Below are 21,668 nucleotides of genomic sequence, written 5' to 3' on the forward strand. Positions count from 1 at the left end.
TAAAAACTTTGATTTCTTCCAAACTGCCCTATGTCTCAGCTTAAAAGTTAGCTCAGGTCATCTTCAGCTTTCCAGCTTCAATCTTCAATCCAACTTCAATCCAGAATGTTAACTTCAGATCAAAAAATATACATTTTTCATGAATTATGTAGATTAGGTTGTCAATTAGTTCACTATGTTGATGGTCATTTAAGTACATGTGGCTCAGTTCATAGCAACCTCGCCTTTGAATCAGAAGGTTGTGGGTTCATGTCCCACTCCTGGAAACCAAGAACTATGAATGTACTTGAAAGAGTTACAATCTGTGACTGTTGATAACTCGAAAGAGTTACAGTTGAGGCTTAACATTGGAATGAGTGAATAGATATTGCAAAGATAAACATGTTCAATAGCTCTCAGCTGTGTTCCCTTAATGCACAATTCGCCAATTAAACATCGTAAAGACTCACATAAAGGCAAAAATGAGAGACCATTTGCTTCAGCCTGTTATTTAGGTCCATGTACATGAAGCATTGTTATTATTTTTATTAGGTACCCATACATGTTTCAGTGGGATTTTTTATTATTATAATTCATTCTCAGGGTGTGAGAATTGCTGACATCCCTAATTGCTCTTGAGAAGCTGGTGGTGAGCCACCTGTTTGAAACATTGCAACCCATATGGTGTAGAAACACACACACTGCTTTTCTCTCTGATGTAGTGGTTGCTGTGGATCGGGAGTTGCATGTAGGCCACGCCAGGTATGGATGGCAGATTTCCTCCCCTGAAGAGCTATGAAGATCATTAGTGAAGGTGGTTTTATAACAACCCAGTAGTTTCACGGTCGCCATTACTGAGACTAGCATTTTATTCTAGATTTTTCAATTAATTGAACTTAAATTCCCCCCAGCTGCCATGGTGGTATTTAAACACATGCCTCTGGAGCAAGTCCGTCCCTTGGATTGCTAGTCCAATAACATTACCACTATACTACTGTCCAAATCATTCGTATAAGCCTTTCCTTTTTGAGTTTTTCAGAAACTCAATTTGTTACCCTGGTTGAAACACATTTTAGATGTCATGTAATACTTAGCACAAATGTGAATACAATTTGAAAAGGACATATACATTTCTATACCCTTGCTTCCCAGCACATGCATGTGTGCACAGAATTTGAGAAATTTCTCATCGGACTGTGTACTTCACTGCTCAATCCTGCCTTAGGGGATTGTAGGTTCACCAATGTATCCCACTTGTTTTCATTCTCCTTGCCTGAACATTTTCTAAAGTTGTAAAAACAATTTTTAAAATATAACAATAAACAGAGGGACCTGAGGGTGCATGTGCATTGATCTTTGATGGTGGCGAGACATATTGAGAGAATGGTTAGCAAAGCATATGGGATCTTGGGCTTAAATAGAGGCATTGAGCGGGGAAGCTATGCTGAACCTTCATAAAGTTCTGGTTACGTCCTATTTAGAGTATTGCATCCAGCTCTGGTCACTGCACTGTCAGAAAGGATGTAAACGTCCTTGAGAGGTTGATGCAGAGGTTTACCATCCTTATGGTTCCAAGGGTTGGTGGGAATGGGAGGGGGTTAATTATAAGGTTAGGTAGAAAGGCTTGGGTTGTTCTTCGAGGAACAAAGGAGTTTCAGGGGATATTTATAGTGGTCTACAATATTATGACAGACTTAGATAAGGTAGATAAGAAAGAGCTCTTCCCATTAGCTGATGGTATGAGGAAAATGGACAGAGATTTCAAGATTTTGGGCAAGAGATACAGGGGAATGTGAGGAAGAACTTTTTTTATGCAGTGAGTGGTAATAACCTGAAACTCACTACCCACGAGGGTGGCAGATTCAAAAAGAAATTGGATGGGCAATTAAAGAAAATAATCTTGCAGGGCTACGGGGATTGAGGGGGAATGAGACTGACTGGATTACTCTGTAGGTAGCTGACATTGACTCAATGGCTGAACGGCCTCCTTCTGTGCCATATATGACTCAATGACTCTAAAAGGACAAGGGAAAGTTGATCAGTATGTAAATCTCATTTTCTCATTGAGTTGCTCTTTCATGGACATGTGATTCTGAAGCTATGCACCAAGTTCATATCCTTCTGGCGGATTCAGAAATCAAGAGCCTGATTTTTTGGCACTCTATGAAGTAAGGCAGGCAGGCATTTAAAATAGTGGCACCATTGGCATGTTGATTTCCCATCGCCATTCCCAACACTGGCAAGTTTGATCCGTCCAATCCAGATAACCAGTCTGATTTGCATTTAAGAGCAATTAAGGTTGTTAAAGAGCTCACTTAAAGCTTGTTGAGGGCTATGTTCAGATTTTGGTGGGGACTCACACGCTGCACACTGGGTCATGAGCAGACCAGATGCATGGAGGCGACAACACAACTAGAAGCCAGTCATGGCCAGTCCAGGGAATCACGTGGGTCGATAAAAAGGAAAATGGCTCAGAGGGGGACTTGTCCATTAGTACATAGGTGCCATCGTGTGTGCAAAGATTGTGGGCAGACTGTTGACTGTGCTCGGTCAGTGCGGTGGGTTGTTAACCTCCTGACATCATGGGGGATTAAGAGAAGACGGCAAAGCTTCTTGGCACAATTACATGCAAACATACGAATTGGGAGCAGGAGTAGGCCAGTTGGCCCTTCGAGTTTGATCCACCATTTAATAAGGGTCATGACTGATCTGATTGTAACATAAACTCCACATTCCTGCCTACCCCCAATAACCTTTCACCCCTTTGCTTATCAAGAATCTATCTACCTCTACCTTAAAACTATTCAAAGACCCTGTCTCCACCGCCAGTTGAGGAAGAGAGTTTCAAAGATTCACAACCCTCTGAGAGAAAAAAATTCTCCTCATCTCTGTCCTGAATGGGGGCAACCACTTATTTTTAAACAGTAGTCACGAGTACTAGGTTCTCCCACAAGAGGAAACATCCTGCCCATATTGAGACTGTCAAGACCCCTCAAGATCTTATATTTTTCAATCAAGTCGCCTCTTATTCTTCCAAACTCTAGTGGGTACAAGCCTAGCCTGCCCAACCTTTCCCCATAAGACAACCTGTGCAATCCAGGTATTAGTTTAGTAAACCTTCTCTGAACTGCTTGCAATGCATTTACATCCTTCCTTAAATAAGAGATCAACACTATACATAGTAGAGTACCTGAGCACAGGGAAGGCAGGAGCTGGCAATGAGGGCCTGACTCTCAGATTTCAGGTCCAGTGACAATGTGAAGCAACATTCTTCGCAGGGAGACTAGGGCCTTGTGCATGGGGAGGGCAGAGGAGAGGGTCGAGGGCCTGAATGGACACAGAGGTTATACCCTCAGCATAGGCTGTGCCATCAGAGCTGGAGCTATCTGGATATGTCGGCGAACAAGTGCTGCAGGAAACTACAATTCTGCAGGCAGATGGTCAAAGAGATTTGAGCCTGCATAGTGGAAGACCTCACACTCCACAGCAACTCTCGCCACGCCCTGCCAGTAGCCGTCAAAGGCACTGTGGCCTTAAACATCTTTGCCTCAGACTTCTTCCAAGGATCAGCTGCAGATCTTGGTGATATCTCACAAATGTCTTCACACCACTGACACTCATTTGCCAGATTGGGCCCTGCAGGCAAGAGCAGCAGTACTGGTTATCCAATTTAAGATGACTAGTTGAGTTCGTACCATGGCTCATTTACGCTTCCTAGAAGCAATATTTATTCATATGCAGGGACCCAGTCTCTGCAAATGAAAGGAATATGTTTAAATTTTGTGCCGTTTTTGAATGACTTTGGTGCTTGGGGGAGCCAATAGCTCCCCATTGCTTTCTCCATGGCAATGTCTTAGCCAATCAGAATCAACTTACCAACCAATCATAAATTGTTGTGATAATTTGAAATTTAGCATTCCTATGTTTGGCCTGATCAAACTGAAAATCTTGTGGCTGAGGTTCTGGTCTGTCCAATTCACAACTGGGCAGATTTCCAGTCAAGGGATCCAGGGTGGAAATAGAAAAGGTACGAGGTTATGTCTTGATTCTGTCTGTCCCTTTTGAGATAAGGTTAGTGTTCACTGCCAAAGAAAGCCTGGAAACCTTCTCCTATCACATAGGGACATAGGACTTAGGAACAGGAGTAGGCCATTCAGCCCTTCAAGCCTGCTCTGCCATTTGATAAGATAATGGCTGACCTGGTTGTGGTCTCAATTCCACCTTCTTGTCTTCCCCCCCATAACACTTGACAAAAATCTATCTAATTCAGCCTTGAATAAATTCAATGACCCAGCCTCCAATGCTTTCTAGGAAAGTGAATTCCACAGACTAATGACCCCCTAAGAGATAAAATTTATCATAATCTCCGTCTTAAAAGAGAGACCTCTTATTCTTAAACTGTGTCCCCTCATTCTAATCTCCCCCACAAGAGGAAACATCTGCCAGTAACCACCCTATCACTCTTCAATTGATATAAAATAACTCATGTTACCTTTCCAAAGAAGAGCAGGGAACTCTCCTATTATCTTGGCCAATATCCAACTTTAATTCAACGGCACCAAAACTGAAATTAACTAGTTATTCATTTCATTGTTGTTTGTGGAACATTGCTGTGAGTACATTGGATTTGTGTTTGCCTACAATACAACAGTAACTGCACTCCAAAGAGTAAAGAATTGATTGTGGAGCAGTTTGCTCTGTAGCTCTGAAAGATACCATACAAGTGCAAGTTTCACCTTGCTTCAGGTTGCTACTTGTAAATAAAGTTATTAGTTGCTTTGGTGTGTGACTGTTTTTTTTTTGTAACATCTGCTATTTTGAAGAGAATAGGATGGTATATGAGAGACTAGGAAAAACTAATAAGTAGTGTTACTGCAAGTGAAGTAATTATTAGCCCTCACACATTTCTGTAAGACTCGAGTAAAGAAGAATGCAACTTTTGGATTGAAGGGAACATAGGTCCATTTCTGAATCAGAAAATGATGGTTCAGGACTACTCTTGAGCATGTAACTTATGTTGATATTTCAATGCAGTGTTGAAGGTGTGGAGGAGGGCTGGTTTACTCAGCTGGCTAGATGACTAGCATTAGGATCAGATGAATGCCAACAGCTTGGGATTTGAACCCTGTTCTCGCTGAGGCAGACTTGGGGCCTACCTCCACATCCTGCCCGTTGTAAAAATTCATTGCAGTTTGCCTAGCACTTTGGGACAATGAACTGAGAGGTTTTTGAAATAAAAACAAAAATGCTGGAAAAACTCAGGTCTGGCAGCATATGTGGAGAGAGAAACAGAGTTAACATTTTGTGTCCAACATGATTCTTCTTTGAACTCATCTCTCCACAGATGCTGCCAGACCTGCTAAGTTTTTCCATCATTTTCTGTTTTATTTCAGATCTCCTGCACCTGCAGTATTTTGCTTCTATTCAGGTGCCTTTTGCCTGGTCTGGTAGCTAAGGTGCATGGTAAATAGTGCACTTGGGCATCATTCCTCCTTCAACCAGAACCGAATGGTCAATCCTCTCAATGCTGTTTGTGGGACTTCGTTGCATGTAAAATGACTGCTGCATTCACCCGCATAAAGTAGCCACATGCTAAAATAATTCATTGTCATTGCAGCTTTTGAGACATTTCCGAGCAATAATGAATTTATATAAATACAAGGTCTTTCTTAAGTTCTATTTTATATATAAGTGAATTTATACTGTTAAGATGAAAAATATCAAAACTGTAGCAGAATATGAGGAAAATAAGTTGCAATTATGTCTTATAATGACAGTAAGATGAAAATATATCTGCAAAAACAAATTGCTGCAAATTTGATTGAAGGAGGAATGATGGCCACAAACACTATTTACCATGCGCCTGAGCCACCAGACAAAAGACACCTCATTGTCTCATTTGAAGGACAGCGCCTCCAATTATGCAGCACACTCTCAATCTTCTTCTTCAGTTCTGTTCCCAAAGGCAGGTCCTTGGCGATTATTCACTGAACCACAGCAAAGTGCCATGATTTTTATGCAATGGATAGGGTGTGGGGGTAGGCCGCAATTCTGCCTCAGCAAGAACAGGGTTCAAACCCCATGCTGTTAGCATTAATCTGATCCACACGCTAGCTATCTAGCCAACCGAGCTAACTGGCTGGAAATCTGAAAGAAAAGCAGAAACTGCTGGAAAACTCAGCAAGTCAGGGAGCATCTGTGGAGCGAGGAACTTCTGAAAATGGTTTTAGCTTTCTAATTTTGTTCTGGCAAAAGTACAATAGATTAGAAAAATCAAAATTAATTACTTTAATTTAATATTAAAATATAGTTGGATGACAGTGTGGGTGCTGTTTGGGAGAGATGATTTGATATCATGAACTAATATTATTTGACAAACTTTCAGCAGGGTTTACTGTACTTAATACACATTTAAATAATAATTAATTTTGCACTATTCTATTTTTAAAAGACCATTCTGAAGAAGTTAACTTGAAAAGTTAACTTTGTTTCTCTCTCTCTGCCAGACTTGCTGAGTTTTTCCAGCGCTTTCTGCTTTTATTTTAAATCCAAATTAAGATTGGGAATAGGATTGAAAATTAAGATGTCCGGTCAGATCAAGACAGAAAAAACTAGCTAGCATTTAGATAGCACCTTATCATGTCCTCAGGGTATCCCAAAGTGCTTTCTAACCAATTGACTATTTTTACAGTGTAGACACTTATTATTGAGACAAACACAACTACTTTGCATGCAGCTAGAACTCACAAACAGCAAATGTCCAAACAGCTAATCTGCTTTTGGTGATGTTGGCTGAGGGAAGAACATCACAAGGATACCAGCATACTCTGCTGTTTTTTAAATGATTCTTTTGGATCCTTTAAGTTGAGCATGGCCCTTGATTCAATAAGATACCTGAATGAAAGCACCCCCAGCAATGCAACACTCTCAGTACTCTAGTGAAGTGCCAGCCTTTGTGCTGAGGGGCAGAATTTTGAGGTCGTCAGGCGGGTGCGGTGGGCGGGCCCGGGAGTGGCCGGGAAGAGCCCGCGATCGGCCCCCGGACAACCAGCGTGAAAGGTGTGCTGAAAGGCTCAGCGCTGCCGTGGTGAGGGCAGGAGGAGGGCAAGCGCTGAAGCCTGCGCAGGCTCGGCGGGGGTGGGAGGGGGGGATGGTGGTGGGGGGGCGCACAATGAAAACTCCCTGAAGCCAGAGAGCTGCCTCAGGGAGCTGAAGAATTTAAAACCACCAAATAAAGATTTTAAAATACAGAAAAAAAATGTCCACACATCGGACTCACTCACCTAAACATATAGATCATAAAAGTCCTGCGCAAACATTTAAAAAAAAATTAATAGGAAACCTCAAACCTTTGGATGAGGTTTCCTCAAAAAATCCAAAGGCCGCCCCAACTTGCCTGCCCGCCAACCGTAATGTTGGATGGGCAGCGAAAAATCCCAGTTAGTTAATACATTAACGGCCTTAATAGGCCTCTTAATCATCAGGGGGCATGCTGCCAACTCTCGGGCGTGCCCGCCAACCAAAATATCACACTAGTGCTATTTTACACTCAGGCATGTCAGGTGCGCGCCTGCACGCTGAACAAAAAATCCTGCCCCTGGTTTCCAGTGTCGCTTGAAGCCACAGCCTGACCCAGAAGGCAAGAGTGCTAGCTTCTAAAGCAAGGTGGCACTCTATTACCAACCGAGCCAAATTGGTGCTCAGTGATTGCTTTTACCATAATTTGAAGTTCTTCCTTTTACAATTACTTGCTCCCACATCCATTAGCTATCAGCAGGGAACGTAACTGAACAGAACTTAGTCTTCTATTCCATTGTTCACCCAGTAGGAGGCAGACAAAGTTAGCTGCCTCTAATTGGACTTCCTCAGGGAGAAGGAATGACATGAGTACTGTACAGCATTCTTTACCAGCAGTTTGGGTGAAGCGTAATAAGCCAGATTGCTTTATTGGCTCTCTTTATTCTGAACTGTGTAATCGCATAAATGTGGAGAAAGCTCTCATTATCAGTCCATGCTGCTTAAGTATACTTTCAAATGCTTCAAATCATTACTTTTTCTTTCTTCCTTCACTTTGCTAATAATGCATGGAGCCTGTAAAATTCATCTGTCAAAACGAAACAGATGAGAATTTTTAACAGATTTTTCTTTGAAGTATACGTTTGAATTTGTCTTGGTTAGAACTTTATTCTAAAACCATGTTTGCCATCATCAACTTGGTATAATTATCAAAAAATTCAACAGTTCACGTTCTTTCTTTTTCTGCTACTAAGATGATTCTGAGTTTTCTCCTTTTAATTAGCAAATTGAACATAAATACATGAACACACATATGGGGCAGAATTTTGCCCTTGTCGGACGGGCTCGGCGGGGATGAGTGGGAGCGGTCAGGAAGCTGACCGCCACCCGTGATCGGGCCGTGACAGTGATTTCATGCTGGCGGGCCAATTAAGGCCCACCCAGCCTGAAACGCGCACTGCAGCGGTGAGCACTGCCTGTGTTGGGAGTGGGGAGTGTGGAAGGGGGAGGGAAGGAGGGCCAGCACAGAAATTCGTGCATGCGCGAGTGCACACAAAAAAAACTCCCTGAGACACAGAGCTGCGTCAGGGAGATGATTTTTGAAAATAAAAAAAAGTTTTTAAAAATGTTAATAACATGTCCCCTCATGTGACTCTGTCATGAGCAGGGACATGCTAGAAATTTGAATGCATCACCCCCAACACCTCATCCCCCTCCCACAGCACCTTCCCATGCAATCGCAGAAGGTGCAACATCTGCCCTTTACCTCCTCCCTCCTCACTGTCCAAGGGCCCAAACACTCCTTTCAGGTGAAGCAGCATTTCACTTGCACTTCCCTCAATTTAGTCTATTGCATTCGCTGCTCCCAATGCGGTCTCCTCTACATTGGAGAGACCAAACGCAGACTGGGTGACCGCTTTGCGGAACACCTTCGGTCAGTCCGCAAGCATGACTCAGACCTCCCTGTTGCTTGCCATTTCAACACACCATCCTGCTTTCACACCCACATGTCCATCCTTGGCCTGCCGCAGTGTACCAGTGAAGCTCAAAGCATACTGGATGAACAGCACCTCATCTTCCGATTCGGCACTTTACAGCCTTCAGACTTAACATTGAACCCTCTCCTCCACCTTTACCCCTTTTTTATCCTCTTTTTTCAATATTAATTTTTAAAATATTTTATCCACTTATTTTTATTTTCATTTTTATTCATTGTTTTATCCTGACCTTCTATCCTATTTTCAATCTTTTTTCCCACCACTGTCCCCTCCCCCCACCCATAAGGGCTGTCTGTCACTTGTCCATGTTGTTCTTTCCAGAGTGCTTACCCTTGTCCTGCTATTACCACATTCTGCTTTCTGACCTTAATGCCACCGTCAGCACCTCCTTTAGCCCTCACCACTACCATTAACAACCCCTTTGTCCTTTTGTTCATGACATCAATGGCAATCTCTCCTTTGCCCCCACCTGTCGCTGGCTTTCTATCCAGCTTCACCTGCTCCGCGCCCCCCCTTAACCAGTATAAATTTCATCACAGTTTTACTTCTCTTTAGTTCTGAAGAGTCATACGGACCCGAAATGTTAACTCTGTTTTTCTGAGTTTTCCCAGCATTTTTCTGTTTTTGTTTCAGATTTCCAGCATCCACAGTATTTTGCTTTCATGTTAGAAATGAGCTTGAACAATGTTTAATTTTTTTTTATGATTGATCGAAATCTCATCCCGCCCGTGGATGAGGTTTCACAAAAAATCCGAAGGCCACTTGGCCTTTTCGCCTTCCCATCAACCATAAGGTTGGACAGGCAGCAAAAAAAGTCATTTAATTAAATCTTTAATGGCCGTAATAAGTCTGTTAATTGTCGGCAGGCGCACTGCCAACTCCCGCGCATGCCCACCAACCAAAATACCGCATGAGTACATGATGACGTTGGGATGCTTGCCCATGCCTTATTTTACGCTCAATGGGATCGGGCACGGGACCCCCCGATGAGCAGAACATTCTGCCCATGGAGTTAAGGAGGATATCACCAATGTAATCAAATCAATAATTACCTCAGCTCACGTTATTTTAATGATAGAATTCCAACCAGATCAAATTTAACAACATGGCAGGTTTTGAAGCTTCTATGAATTAGCACATTATATGGCAGTGCCCCAGAGGCAATCTGGAGTAGCTCTTCCACATATTTTCTCCATTATTCGAACTATTTTAGGTAAAACTATTATAACAAAGGAGCAGCAAATTAAACCAACGAACAAATTGGAGAAATTAATTTCATTTTGAATGAATTTATACAGATTTATGATAAAGTATTTTGTTAACTAATATATCATTCTATTTTACTAACAGGCAAAATGATAATAAACAGATTTTTTCTGGCATGCTAATGGTTGTAATTAATAAATGTGAATGATTCACTGGGCTGTCAGTAAGTTGGATTTCCCATTCACTGTAGTGAATTAGAATCAGTAACATTATTATTGGAGTGACTGCCCAGAACTATTATTGCAACTGTGCCATTCTTATTAATATATTTTTTTGTTCCTGTTAGTTCTTTTGCATCTCTGTAATTGGATTAATTGAGCAGTTTTAAATATTTTTCCACAAACTTTTATGCATGAAATGTGGCTGCTGTTCAGCTGCTGGGGAGATGTTATAAAATGCAATAGAAGTGGTGAAATCAGCGTTAGAGCATGTTGCACAGTATAATAGCTGCCTCAGGCAGATATTGTTCATCAGCACTGGGAGGTAATTCTACCAGTCCCGAGGAATGACAGTAATAGTACAGTACTGGCTATTTAATAAATAAGAACTATTCCACAAAAGTAGGGAAGTTATTTCACAGGTGGGGTGATAATTTACAAACAGGTTATGGTCAGCTTTGTGAATGGAATTGAAAATCCTATTACGAAAACCTTCATGAAATATTTTGCTTACAATGTGTTGTATATTTTGTTAAATACTATCATTAGGGGGAAATTGGATGGCGTAGTGGGTTGCACTTTGACTTCTGATATCTGGATTTGAATCCAAACTAATTTCCGAAATGGATGTCTTCTCGCTCTGGTAGCTGCAAGGACTCAAAGTGAAAGCCACACTATTGTAGTAGAGTTAATATAACCTTGTGCACCATCTAGCTTATTATCCCTAACCAAGAATGTTTCACTGCCGAACAACGAAATCCGTCACCTTCAGCAAAACAAAACTAAGTTTGAAATGGAAACCAGCCATGACAAAATGTCACTGCTTCTTTCTTAAGTTGCATGTAGAGAAGCACTATTTGCCTGCACAGGGAGCTTGCCAATTCATTGCAAGTCAAGCCTGACCACTAAATGCTTTGGACCTCTCATAGACGGCATTAGATGGGCGTTGTGATGTACACTGCATGATGTACACTGATAATTGGGCCTGTGTATCATAAACCGGAATATTCATACACCTAATGAGCAAAAAACATTATAGTGTAAGGGAAAAATAGCTTACAGCACAGCCTGAACTGACTATTGTTACTATCCCATTATTTTCATTGAATGGCTTCATTTGTTGCTATAATGGCAAGCTGATAAATTGTTATTCCCCTGCTGAATTAAACACGTAAATAATATGAAAACTGTGTTTCACATGAGAGTTCACATTGGAGTTTGTTCTAGCTGATATTTATTCACCCACTCTCTTAATAAGTCACGTTTGTTCTTTAAATACAGAATTGGAACCGGGGTAAAATATAATTCGCTTGTATCTGCAATGCAAATATTTCCCATGCATTCTCCATTGTGTCATTTCAGAGCTGATGCACAACTTATACAACTATACTTTTGGCAGTTTCTAACTTTAGGAAAATAGGTCAGTGCTTAAATGGCTTGTTTGAAATTATGCTCTATGGACAGAGGTGCTACTGTAAGATTTTTGCAAAAATGATTCTTTTTCTTTCTTTCTACAGTGCTCATTGTGGCTAGCTTGGTTGTGTGTTGGACTCCAATCCAAATCCGCCGTATCATGGCAGCATCCAAAGCAAAGGCAAAGTGGACATCGACATATTTCAGAACTTATGTAAACATATTGCCTGTCTCACATATTTTATTTTATCTCAGCTCAGTATTAAATCCATTGCTGTATAATCTGTCTTCTAAGCAGTTCAGGGTAGTGTTCATGCGGGTACTGTGCTGTAAATCCATAGAGCACATTAACATGCGGACACAAAGGAGAACCCGTGTCAAGTCCAAGGGCAGCACCAATCACTCTACAAGTTCATTGTTCCATTCCACATTCAAATACACCTATCCGCGCCAGAAATCCAACAAGGATCTTTTGAGAACTGTGATGAAGGACACGGGTGTTGAACTTCAGCCACTGCCACATCAAAACTGTGATGCCAGAAAAACAAAGCCAGACTCTGGATTTAATACTGTCGGCTCAGTTTCAGGACCTAGCTTGTTGAAAACTAACTCAGAGCTTCCTTCCCCAGAGATAACCTCTGAGCTACACCTAATAGAGCAATCAAATGGAGTAAATGAAACTGAGATATGAAGCTTTTATAAAACACAAATATATCAAACAAAAATCACAGAGATTTTCAAAGTGCTGTTAGTGATTCTTCCAAAAGTCATCTTTACAATACCATGTAAAATTTCAATAAAGCAACAGAATTGGCAATTGTCTCTGTGTTAAGATGGTCTGTTAATGTTTTTAGATAGTGATTGCCAGTTATTAGTAATGCAAGCTGTTACACAACAGCATGTGAAATGTTGACAGCAAAGCAAGGTAGGAATTTTCAGAATGCCTACACCTGTAATGATTGTTGCTAAAGTTGCCTTCACTTGATGAGATTATGTTGGAAGAAGTGCTGATGTGAGTATTCCAACAGCAGCTAAGAGTTTTAGGCTTGCTCTTGATGACATTGCTGAGCTTCCTCTCCTTCTGGGGCGGGGTCCATTACAGAGTGGAGTGTTACAACAGCTGATGCACACAGATCCCAGTTTTCCTGGGGAACAAAATGACTGATAGCCTGCAGATGTAATGAGGCAAGATGTAGACGCAGCACAAGACTTCCGATACATAACACCTGCAAATAGAAAAACAGTAATTGTAAGACAAGTTTCAGTTTCATGTAGCTGCACTGTGCGTGGTATCATTTACTCTCTCTAGTGCAAAGACAAAACTAGACCAAAAATCTTTAGCCTTCCTGCAGTATTCCTGCTGTAACTCAGGGGAGAGGGGTTAGAATCTGGTCTGCACTGGGAGTTTCTGGAAGAACTAGTAAGTGTTTGAGCCTCCTTGTAGCCCTTACCAAGCTGTTAGCATAGAGAGTTAGGGCTTGGGAAAAGAATCCTTGGCCTTCAAGAGGCCTGGCACATCTTTTTAACCTGTATGCCAGTAGGAAAAGGCATACCAGCCTCTTCCTTGGAAGGGGAGGGGGGAGTTAACTTTTTCTCTGTCATGGAAGAGGTAATAAATTTGACGGGTAATCTTCATCCCAGTTTTAAAGTGGACCAATGTAGTAAAAACAGACATTTTCTGCAAATGAGGGTCACTGCATCTTTGAAGTATGCACTTACACAATAGTTGAGTTATGACAACATATCAAAAATTAACCAGGGAACCTGGTGATTTTTGTCATTTAACTTACCAGCCTTTGGAACTGGGTTCCATTAAAACTCATGGAAAGATTTTCCACTTTATTGTTGCAAAACAGCAGTGATCCTGCAGGCTGCTTCCTATAGGGTGAAATACTCAGTGACCTGACCCTAGCTGTTTTCAAAGCCCTCCTTATTGCACATTGACCTTAAAGATCTATGCTCTTCTGGTGAAGTTATAGTGATGGAGTGGGAGCAGCTCCAAGGAAATTCTCAACTCTAAGGTATACAAAAATGCAGCAAAGGATTTGGAAATTATTAAAGGAGACTCTGAAGACTCTGAGCACTGAGAAGATATGATTTATTGTCTTGGGGGATCTGCAGGATGATTTCCATAAGAATAATTTTTATTTTTGATGCTTTGCTTGGATACATTTCCCAGAAATTGGAGCCTACATTAATTCTGCCAACCAAAACTTATCTTGGAAATATTATGGATATTTTATATGAAAGTGTGAACATCAGTACAACTTTGGAGGATCTACTTCCACAATCGTTATCCACTCCCATGATGTTAATTTGTGAACAGAAACATTTCACAATATAGGCTTACACTCATCTCAACTGGAAGTATATTCTACATTCAAAAGGCAAACCTGCCTCATTGTTACATATGTCCCTATTCTGGACCTCACGTCAATCCAGAGAGGGTTCAAGAATGCATTGAGCCCAACAGTAGGCAGGAAGGGAATGGGGCCAGGTTTAGCTGTCAGGAAATCCAGAGAAATGGGTTTCCTGGAGATCCTTCTGTGTTTAAAGGTAGAATCTTCTTTTAAAAAGAATTGTGGGGTGGGCAGTCAGATGGTAGTGGGGGTGAAGGGGGCAGGGGGAGGAGGGGGGTGGTATGGTAGGGTATTTACAGTTTTGCTTGTTGAACCAGCGTGAAAGTCTCCTGCTTCTCTTGGCCCCAAGCAGTGCTGTAAAGGCACTTAGTTTGTTTCTATCAGTCTTTTGCATCTCCCTTCAGCTTCTGGGTTTCCCAATACCCAGGATCCTGGTCTGTAGGTATTAAGGATAAAAATAATGTTAAAATGGAGGCACACAATCTCCTTAAATATATCAAGGATCTGGCTCACATCCTGTGAGCAGGTTGGTCATCACCCAACACACCTCCATTAAAATCAGAACTGAGCAGGTCAAAGACAGGTTGCCCATTTTAAAATTTTTAACTACTCAAACCGGTCCCACTGATTCAACTACGTTAACCAAATAACTTTCACAGTTTAGCAGGTTTAAGAGTATTGGAGTGAGTGAATATCACAATTAAAACCTTAGAAATGAGCTAAGATTAAGGGTCACACACAAATGTTAACCTTTCTACCTCTATTACAAGCTGACCAATAGACTGCTCTGCAAATGTTTACTATTGTTAAGATCCAAAAACACAAAGTTAAAAATTACTATTGGTGAGATTAGCAAATTTCTATGGCATTTCTTTATCTGCTAATTTAACAAAGCCTTTAACCTGCTTAAAATAAATGCCTACTCTGTTTGGTTGACAGGCAGACATCCTGCCCTCTGACTGATCTGATTGGTTGACGACATCTTATCTATGTGTTAAAGGCTGATTTTTATTGTGTGAAGTACTGCATTTCAAGCTAGCACATAGGCTGAAACACGTCATTAATTTAAAAATCACACAACTAACAACTAGCATACAATAAGATGTTTGCTTTAACCACATAGCCAATTGAACAAAACATAATCATCTGGGAACTGTAATTAGAAGGTATTTATAGTTTAAGTTGGGTTGGGGAAGCCAAGGTGAAACTTGACATTGTAAAATGACAGGTCACTGGAGCACATCAGAACTGGGAAAGCCAGATTGCAGATGTCCTTCTGGAGGTAGAGTATATGGTGTTGATGCCTTCCTCTCCAAGGTGTCTAGAATAGCAGACAAAAGAGAAATTGGCAGATAGTGCTGTCTCATACACTGACAGAAAGCTCGAAAAGATCAGGAGATGTCAGATCTTAAGAAATTTGAAATGATAAGTTCAACAGTATTGCTCTATATGATACGCCTATGGCCCAAGCACATATGCAACAAATAATAACGTCTTAATAGTCCACACTTCTAATAATTGAAAATACTAAGCAGTTGGACTAGGAGCTGCACTGTCTTAATACAACTAGGGAAAAGGGTTCTTTTTTCGAATGGGGGCATTTAGGATATATGTTATAGTTACATGTATACATATATATATTGTTTTGAAAAAATGTTTCTTGATTTTACTTCCAAGTGCTCTATCCCTAATTTTATATGTTCTCTTGTTCTGGATTCCTCTAACCAGAGAGGATAGTTTCTCTGTATCAACTCATTTGCGTCCCTTTTTTTCATTTTCAAGCCCTCAATTAGATCAATTCTCAATTAAATACAAGCCAAATTTATACAACGTGTCCTCATAATTTAATCACCAATATCCCTACTCGCTGTCTTTTACCACCTAATTACAGACCCTTTATTTCTTTTTACATCCACAGTGCTGTTAGGGAGTCTGTTGTAACCAGATAGATTGTCCCTCCCCCCTGTCATTCATTCATCGTGTAATGTGATTATGGGGGCTTCGACCAATAAGCTTATTGCGCGGGTAATCCTGTGATGGGGAGCTTCTGACAGAGAGATCGCGTCTGTCGTGCAAGCACCTCTACCTGTCTCCTGAATAAAGTTTAGCCTTTTCTTCACCAAACCTGCTGCTCCAACAAGTTATTACAGAGTTCCAGGGCTTTTATCCAGCAACTGTGAAGGAACGACAATATTGTTCCAAGTCAGGATGATGTGTGGCTTGGAGGGGAGCTTGCAAATGGTGATGTTCCCATGTGTCTGCTGCCCCTATCCTCCTAGCTGTTAGGTGTTGTGGGCTTGTAAGGTGCTATTGAAGGAGGCTGGCGAACTGCTGTAGCGCATCTTTTGGATGGTACAAATGGTAGTTATCGTACACTGGTGGTGCAGGGATTGAGTGTATAAGGTCACAAGGTTACCTCCAATTGAATGTACTTAGATCTTTGAAAATAATTGCTTGTGTGGAAGGGGGATGCTCACATGGACACTCACTTAATCATTATGTTAGTGATCTCCTTATACTCAGACATGAACTACACTTTGCAGATCCATTATGATGTTCTTCGATTAGATGATACTTATCCAAATGCTGAGTCACTTGTCCCTAATGATAGATCCCAGGGACTTCTCCACAAATGATGTTAAATAGGCAGATCTGTAGTTATCAAGCTTCTCCTTCCCTCCCTTCTTAAAACATTTGACGTTCGCAATTTGTCCAATCCAAAGGCACATTTCCTGAAACTAGAGAACTCTGAAAAATTATGATGAATAAATCCACTGTGTTCTGCAGCATGTGAAACTCCTGTGGCATATCCAGGGCAGCTCTCAGGAGTACAAATTGGAGGCATAATCCAAGCATCTCTCAAGAATGCTCAATTCAGTGCTATAGATGCCTTGTACTCAAATCTTAATGATGCTTTCTCAGCTAGCTAGGAGATCACGTGGACACAATTTTAAAGGAAAAGATTCACAGACCTCATAGCTGTCCACTGCTCATCAGTAAACAAACTGTAGAAGTGGGATGTCTGAAGTAGGTGTAGCTATTTCTTAATTTAGTGTCTCATCAGGACATCAAGTCTCTATATATAATTGGCAATAGAATTGTCAGTAAGTTATTGTAGTGCTGGATATGGCTAATTTCCATGCTGGGCCCTCATAGTGCCTATGACAACGAATTCTAGAGACACCAAAAGCCATGCAGACTGTCATTGTAACTCCAGAACTAATGTGTATACTTCCTCCTGTCACATGAAAATCAATTGGCAGATTAGTTGTCACAAATCCAAATTAAAACACAAAAAAAAAGGAAAGACATGGTAAACCATAAAACCATCTTTGAGACATAACACAAGCTTCTTCCATTCTGACGTCTAAGTTCGGTAGTGGGTGTGGAAGTGGGAGTGATTTCCTCTGGGGGGAGGAAATCCACCTTCCACGTTTGCCCGGCCACTGCTCCAACCTTCCCCGCTAATTCTTCCTCCCTTCCTTGGTCATCCTCCGCACAACTTGCATTGTCGCCACCCGGTCTCAAACATAGGCTGGCCTTTACCAACACTCCCCGATGAGGACAATGCAGTGGCAACTCACCGTTAATCATGGAAGAAGTCTACCTCAGCAGGTGCATGCCACTTACGTGCAGTCGCAAAATTGAACATTCTAATTTCTCACTGAGGTGGGGGGGAACTTAATTCTGGTGAGGAGGTCCTTTAGAGCTGCATGACTTGCTAATGCATGCAAAAGGGTTTCCCGACTTTGTTTGTTGGAACGCTTGGAAAGGCCAGCCTTTAAAGTCCTGAGTAAAGAACTCCTAAAGTTCATCCCACCATCGGGAAACTGATTTTTGGCCTCACGCCAAATTAAGCAAAGCTTCCCACTGCTGGCGGGACTGGAAGGTTCCGCCCAGAATAAAAATGCAAAGACTTAATTTGAACATTTTGCTGAATATTTGGTTGCAATTGTTTAGAATTATAGAACAGCTCAGAAAAATGTGATGCTCTTTGAGACTGCACAGTGTAGAATGTGATGTTTTGTTCCATGATAATTTATAGATGTGGATTTCAGCTTTAAAAAATAATGTAGTAACATGAATATTTGACTCATGCACTGGCTCAATAATTGATTTATTGATGTCACTTTCATTATTTTGCTCTGTCATTGGAATCCTTTCCTTCAACCTGCAAGGAGAAGATATGGAACACAGCAGTCAAAAATTCATCGCGAAATTCTAGGAAATATGTCAGTAAGGGGTAACCTGTCCCTCCCATCTCCATTTGTTTGAGCGTGGTGGAAATCTTGCTCTAAGATTCCCACTGATTCTGCATATAATGTGAGCTACTTTAGCATCCAGGAGCTCTGCTCCTGTCCATTCAGTTCACAGTCTAGCATCATGAGCTATAACAGCAGAGGATAGATTTAGCTCCCCAGGAGCCAATCTTCCTTAATAAGCCTGGACCAGATGATTGCCTTAAAATGAAGGGATCACGAGACCTATGACTTGTTAAGTTTCTAATAACCGTTCTTAGGGAGCCAGAATCTGCAAAAACTTTTCTAATGCCTGTCTCTAGTACTTTTGGCCCTTTTAGCTTTGTGGATTACAGGGGAAACTTTAAGTACCCAGTAGGCCCTGCATTCACCCAGTCAACACTCCTGAAAGAAGGCATCTGTGTTTAATAAAAAGTTTTGTTTGTGAGATGACAAACAAATGGACAGAAAAGGATAATCAGTTATAATATTCCCTGATGCCTGAAATAGGTTGGCAATGTCTTAAAACATCACAGCAGGTTCCCCTCCAAGTCACTCACCATCCTGACTTGGAAATATATCGTCGTTCCTTCACTGTCACTGGTCAAAATCCTGGAACTCCCTTCCTAACAGCACTGTGGGTGTACCTACACCACATGGACTGCAGCAGTTCAAGAAGGCAGCTCATCACCACCTTCTCAAGGGCAACTAGGGATGGGCAATAAATGCTGGCCCAGCCAGCGATGTCCACATCCCATGAATGAATAAAAAATAATATCTGGGGAGCACCAAGACGTAGCGGCAGGGTTTAAAAAGTTAAGGTGGTGCAGTTGCACAGCCTGGGCAAGGGTGTTAACCACTTGTTCATAATTTTCACTATTGTAAATAAACTCCCAAAAATGTCTCCCTGCCTATGGCTCCTTTTCCTGATGAGCTGTGTTCGTGTCACTCAGATGTGAAACCTTTCTGCACAAGATAAAGGCAGGTGACTTAGTCCAGGACCTCTTCCCTCTGCTTTGTGCAGCCTTCAGGCCAAAGTGATGGTTCAGCCTCTCACTCCCTGGAAATATTACTGATGCCTGCCCCACAACGGTGTTTGTCGTTGCTGCAAGAACGACATGGGCAGGCACCACAGAGTACCATCATTCTGTGTGCTCTCAGCACCTTTAAGGTGGGGCTGGCCCCCATCTGTTCAGCATCTGTGACCAGTGATGCTGTTCTCCTGAAGGGCTCAGGTGCTGAAGGTGGACAAAGGATCAGGTGCTTTTAAAGTTTCACGGCTGCGTCTCTATGATGACAGAATGCAAGGAGTCAGATATTCTCAGAGACTATGTGAAAACCTATAGAATGTCCTTACTGCATGTCGTCATCATCCTCCTGCAATCGAGGGACTATTATGGCCTCCACTGTATCTCCATGACAGGAGCATTATCACAGAGCGCTACCATAAGCCAGACTGGAGTCAAACATTTACAACCTCAATGTGAGGATCTATGGGGTCTTTTCACTGCATGTCATTATCATCCTCCACAAATCTAGCAGTTATAAGGGCCTCCTGAACATGCCTGCCTCGTCTGGCCAGTGAGAGGGCCTCATCCCTGTCATCGCCGCCTTTGAGGGCCTCCTCACCCTCATCCCCATTGGCGTCCTCCTTATCCGAGGAGACCTCCAGTTCTTCCATCTCCTCCTCAGCCAGCTCCTCTCCCCGTTGTAGGCCAGGCTGTAAAGGGCGCAGCAGGTGACGACGATGTGTGACACCCTCTGTGGACTGTACTGCAGGACTCCACCAGACCGATCCAGGCACCATAACCTCATTTTCTGCATCCTGATGGTTTGCTCCGCCAAGACGCAAGTAGCTGCATGAGCCCCATTATACCTGCACTCTGCTGCATTCTGAGGCCACCGCACGGGTGTCATCAGCCATGTCCTCGATGGGTAGCCCTTGTCCCCGAAGATCCATCCCTGCAGCTTTTGGTGGACCCTGGAATATGTCAGGGATCTGTGACCGACTGAGAATGTAGGAGTCGTGCATGCTCCATGGAAACCGTGCGCAGACCTGTAGGATGCGTTTCTGCATCCACACCAGCTGCACATTCAGCGAATGGAACCCCTTGCAGTTGATGTAGTCGACTACGTATTGTAATGGAGACCTGAGCGCAATGTGAGTGCAGTTGGTGGCACCCTGCACCTGTGGGAAGCCCAAGATCTGGGCAAATCCAATCGGTCTTGTATCCTGGCTGGCCTGGGCGAAATGCACAAAGTTTTGTGCCCTCGCAAAGATGGCATCTCTGACCTCATGGATGCAATTGTGGGTGGAGGCTTGTGAGATCCCACAGAGGTCACCTGTGGCACCCTGAAAGGAGGCACCGACATAGAAATTGAGGGCCGCTGTCACTTTCACAAGGGCCACTGGCATTGGATGCCCTCCATGTCCGCATGGTGCCAAATCCTGCAGCAGCTGGCAGATGTGACCCACCAGTTCCCTAGACATGTGAAGTCCTTGGCGACACTGGTTCTCGGTCATCTGCAGGAATGAAAGGCGGCGTCTATAGACCCTGGGTGTCACTAAGCACTGACCAACGATGGCTCTCTGTGGCTTTTCAGCAGCATATGCGGGAGCTCCAGCCGCCCCTTTTTCCTGAGGGTGTTGCTCCTCCCTCTGTACAGCCAGGGGCCTCAGTCGGTCTCTCTTCTGTCAGCTTTGCTCTCTGGACGCCACAAGGCATACAGCTAGTTCACCAGGCTCCAAGATCCTGGTGTACTGCTCCTGCAGGATGAAAGAGAGAGACATGTGGGTTAGCATGGGTGTGCTAAGAACCTGTCCTGGTTAAGTGTGAAGTCCCCTGAACACATCGCGGAGAGTGCTGGCCACCACTTGGATGGCCAGAGATTAGTGCGCTGCATGGCTGCCTGAAACTGCACCTACTTCTGCCCCACTCCACCTGACCGATTGGCGGCAGCCTTGCCCATTGGACTGCATGCTGTGGACTCAGCTCAGGTGCAGGCATTCCCCTAACCCACACTGCAGGGCTGCCCTGTTAGCTTGAACCATTGGGAAGACGGGTCCAAACTGAAATGCTGACATTTCAAGGGGCTGTGAGTGTCTCCACCTGTGACTGCTCCATGGCCAGCTTGAGCAAAGAGATTGTACAACGTGCCCATTCATCCAATTGTTCGGCAGTCCACTAAAATGCTCATTACTTTGCAGCCTGTACTCAAGGGGTGAAAAGCTCTGGAGCA

The 21,668-nt window shown here is 42.7% G+C and overlaps 2 protein-coding genes across 2 annotated transcripts in view; one reads left to right on the plus strand and one right to left on the minus strand.

Moving 5' to 3' along the window:
• The window catches only part of gpr39 (G protein-coupled receptor 39), a 106,790-nt gene extending 94,140 nt beyond the window's left edge, over positions 1-12,650 (plus strand). The window contains exon 2 of the mRNA XM_078552422.1: positions 11,935-12,650. Within this exon, the coding sequence (XP_078408548.1) occupies positions 11,935-12,521 (587 nt within the window). The 3' untranslated portion in view covers positions 12,522-12,650. The remainder of the gene's footprint in view (positions 1-11,934) is intronic.
• The window catches only part of LOC144686772 (ly6/PLAUR domain-containing protein 1), a 39,900-nt gene continuing 30,164 nt past the window's right edge, over positions 11,933-21,668 (minus strand). Inside the window, exon 3 of the mRNA XM_078552423.1 lies at positions 11,933-13,056. Within this exon, the coding sequence (XP_078408549.1) occupies positions 12,821-13,056 (236 nt within the window). The 3' untranslated portion in view covers positions 11,933-12,820. The remainder of the gene's footprint in view (positions 13,057-21,668) is intronic.

Source organism: Cetorhinus maximus, chromosome 11 (assembly GCF_964194155.1).
Source record: "Cetorhinus maximus chromosome 11, sCetMax3.hap1.1, whole genome shotgun sequence".
NCBI lineage: Eukaryota > Metazoa > Chordata > Chondrichthyes > Lamniformes > Cetorhinidae > Cetorhinus > Cetorhinus maximus.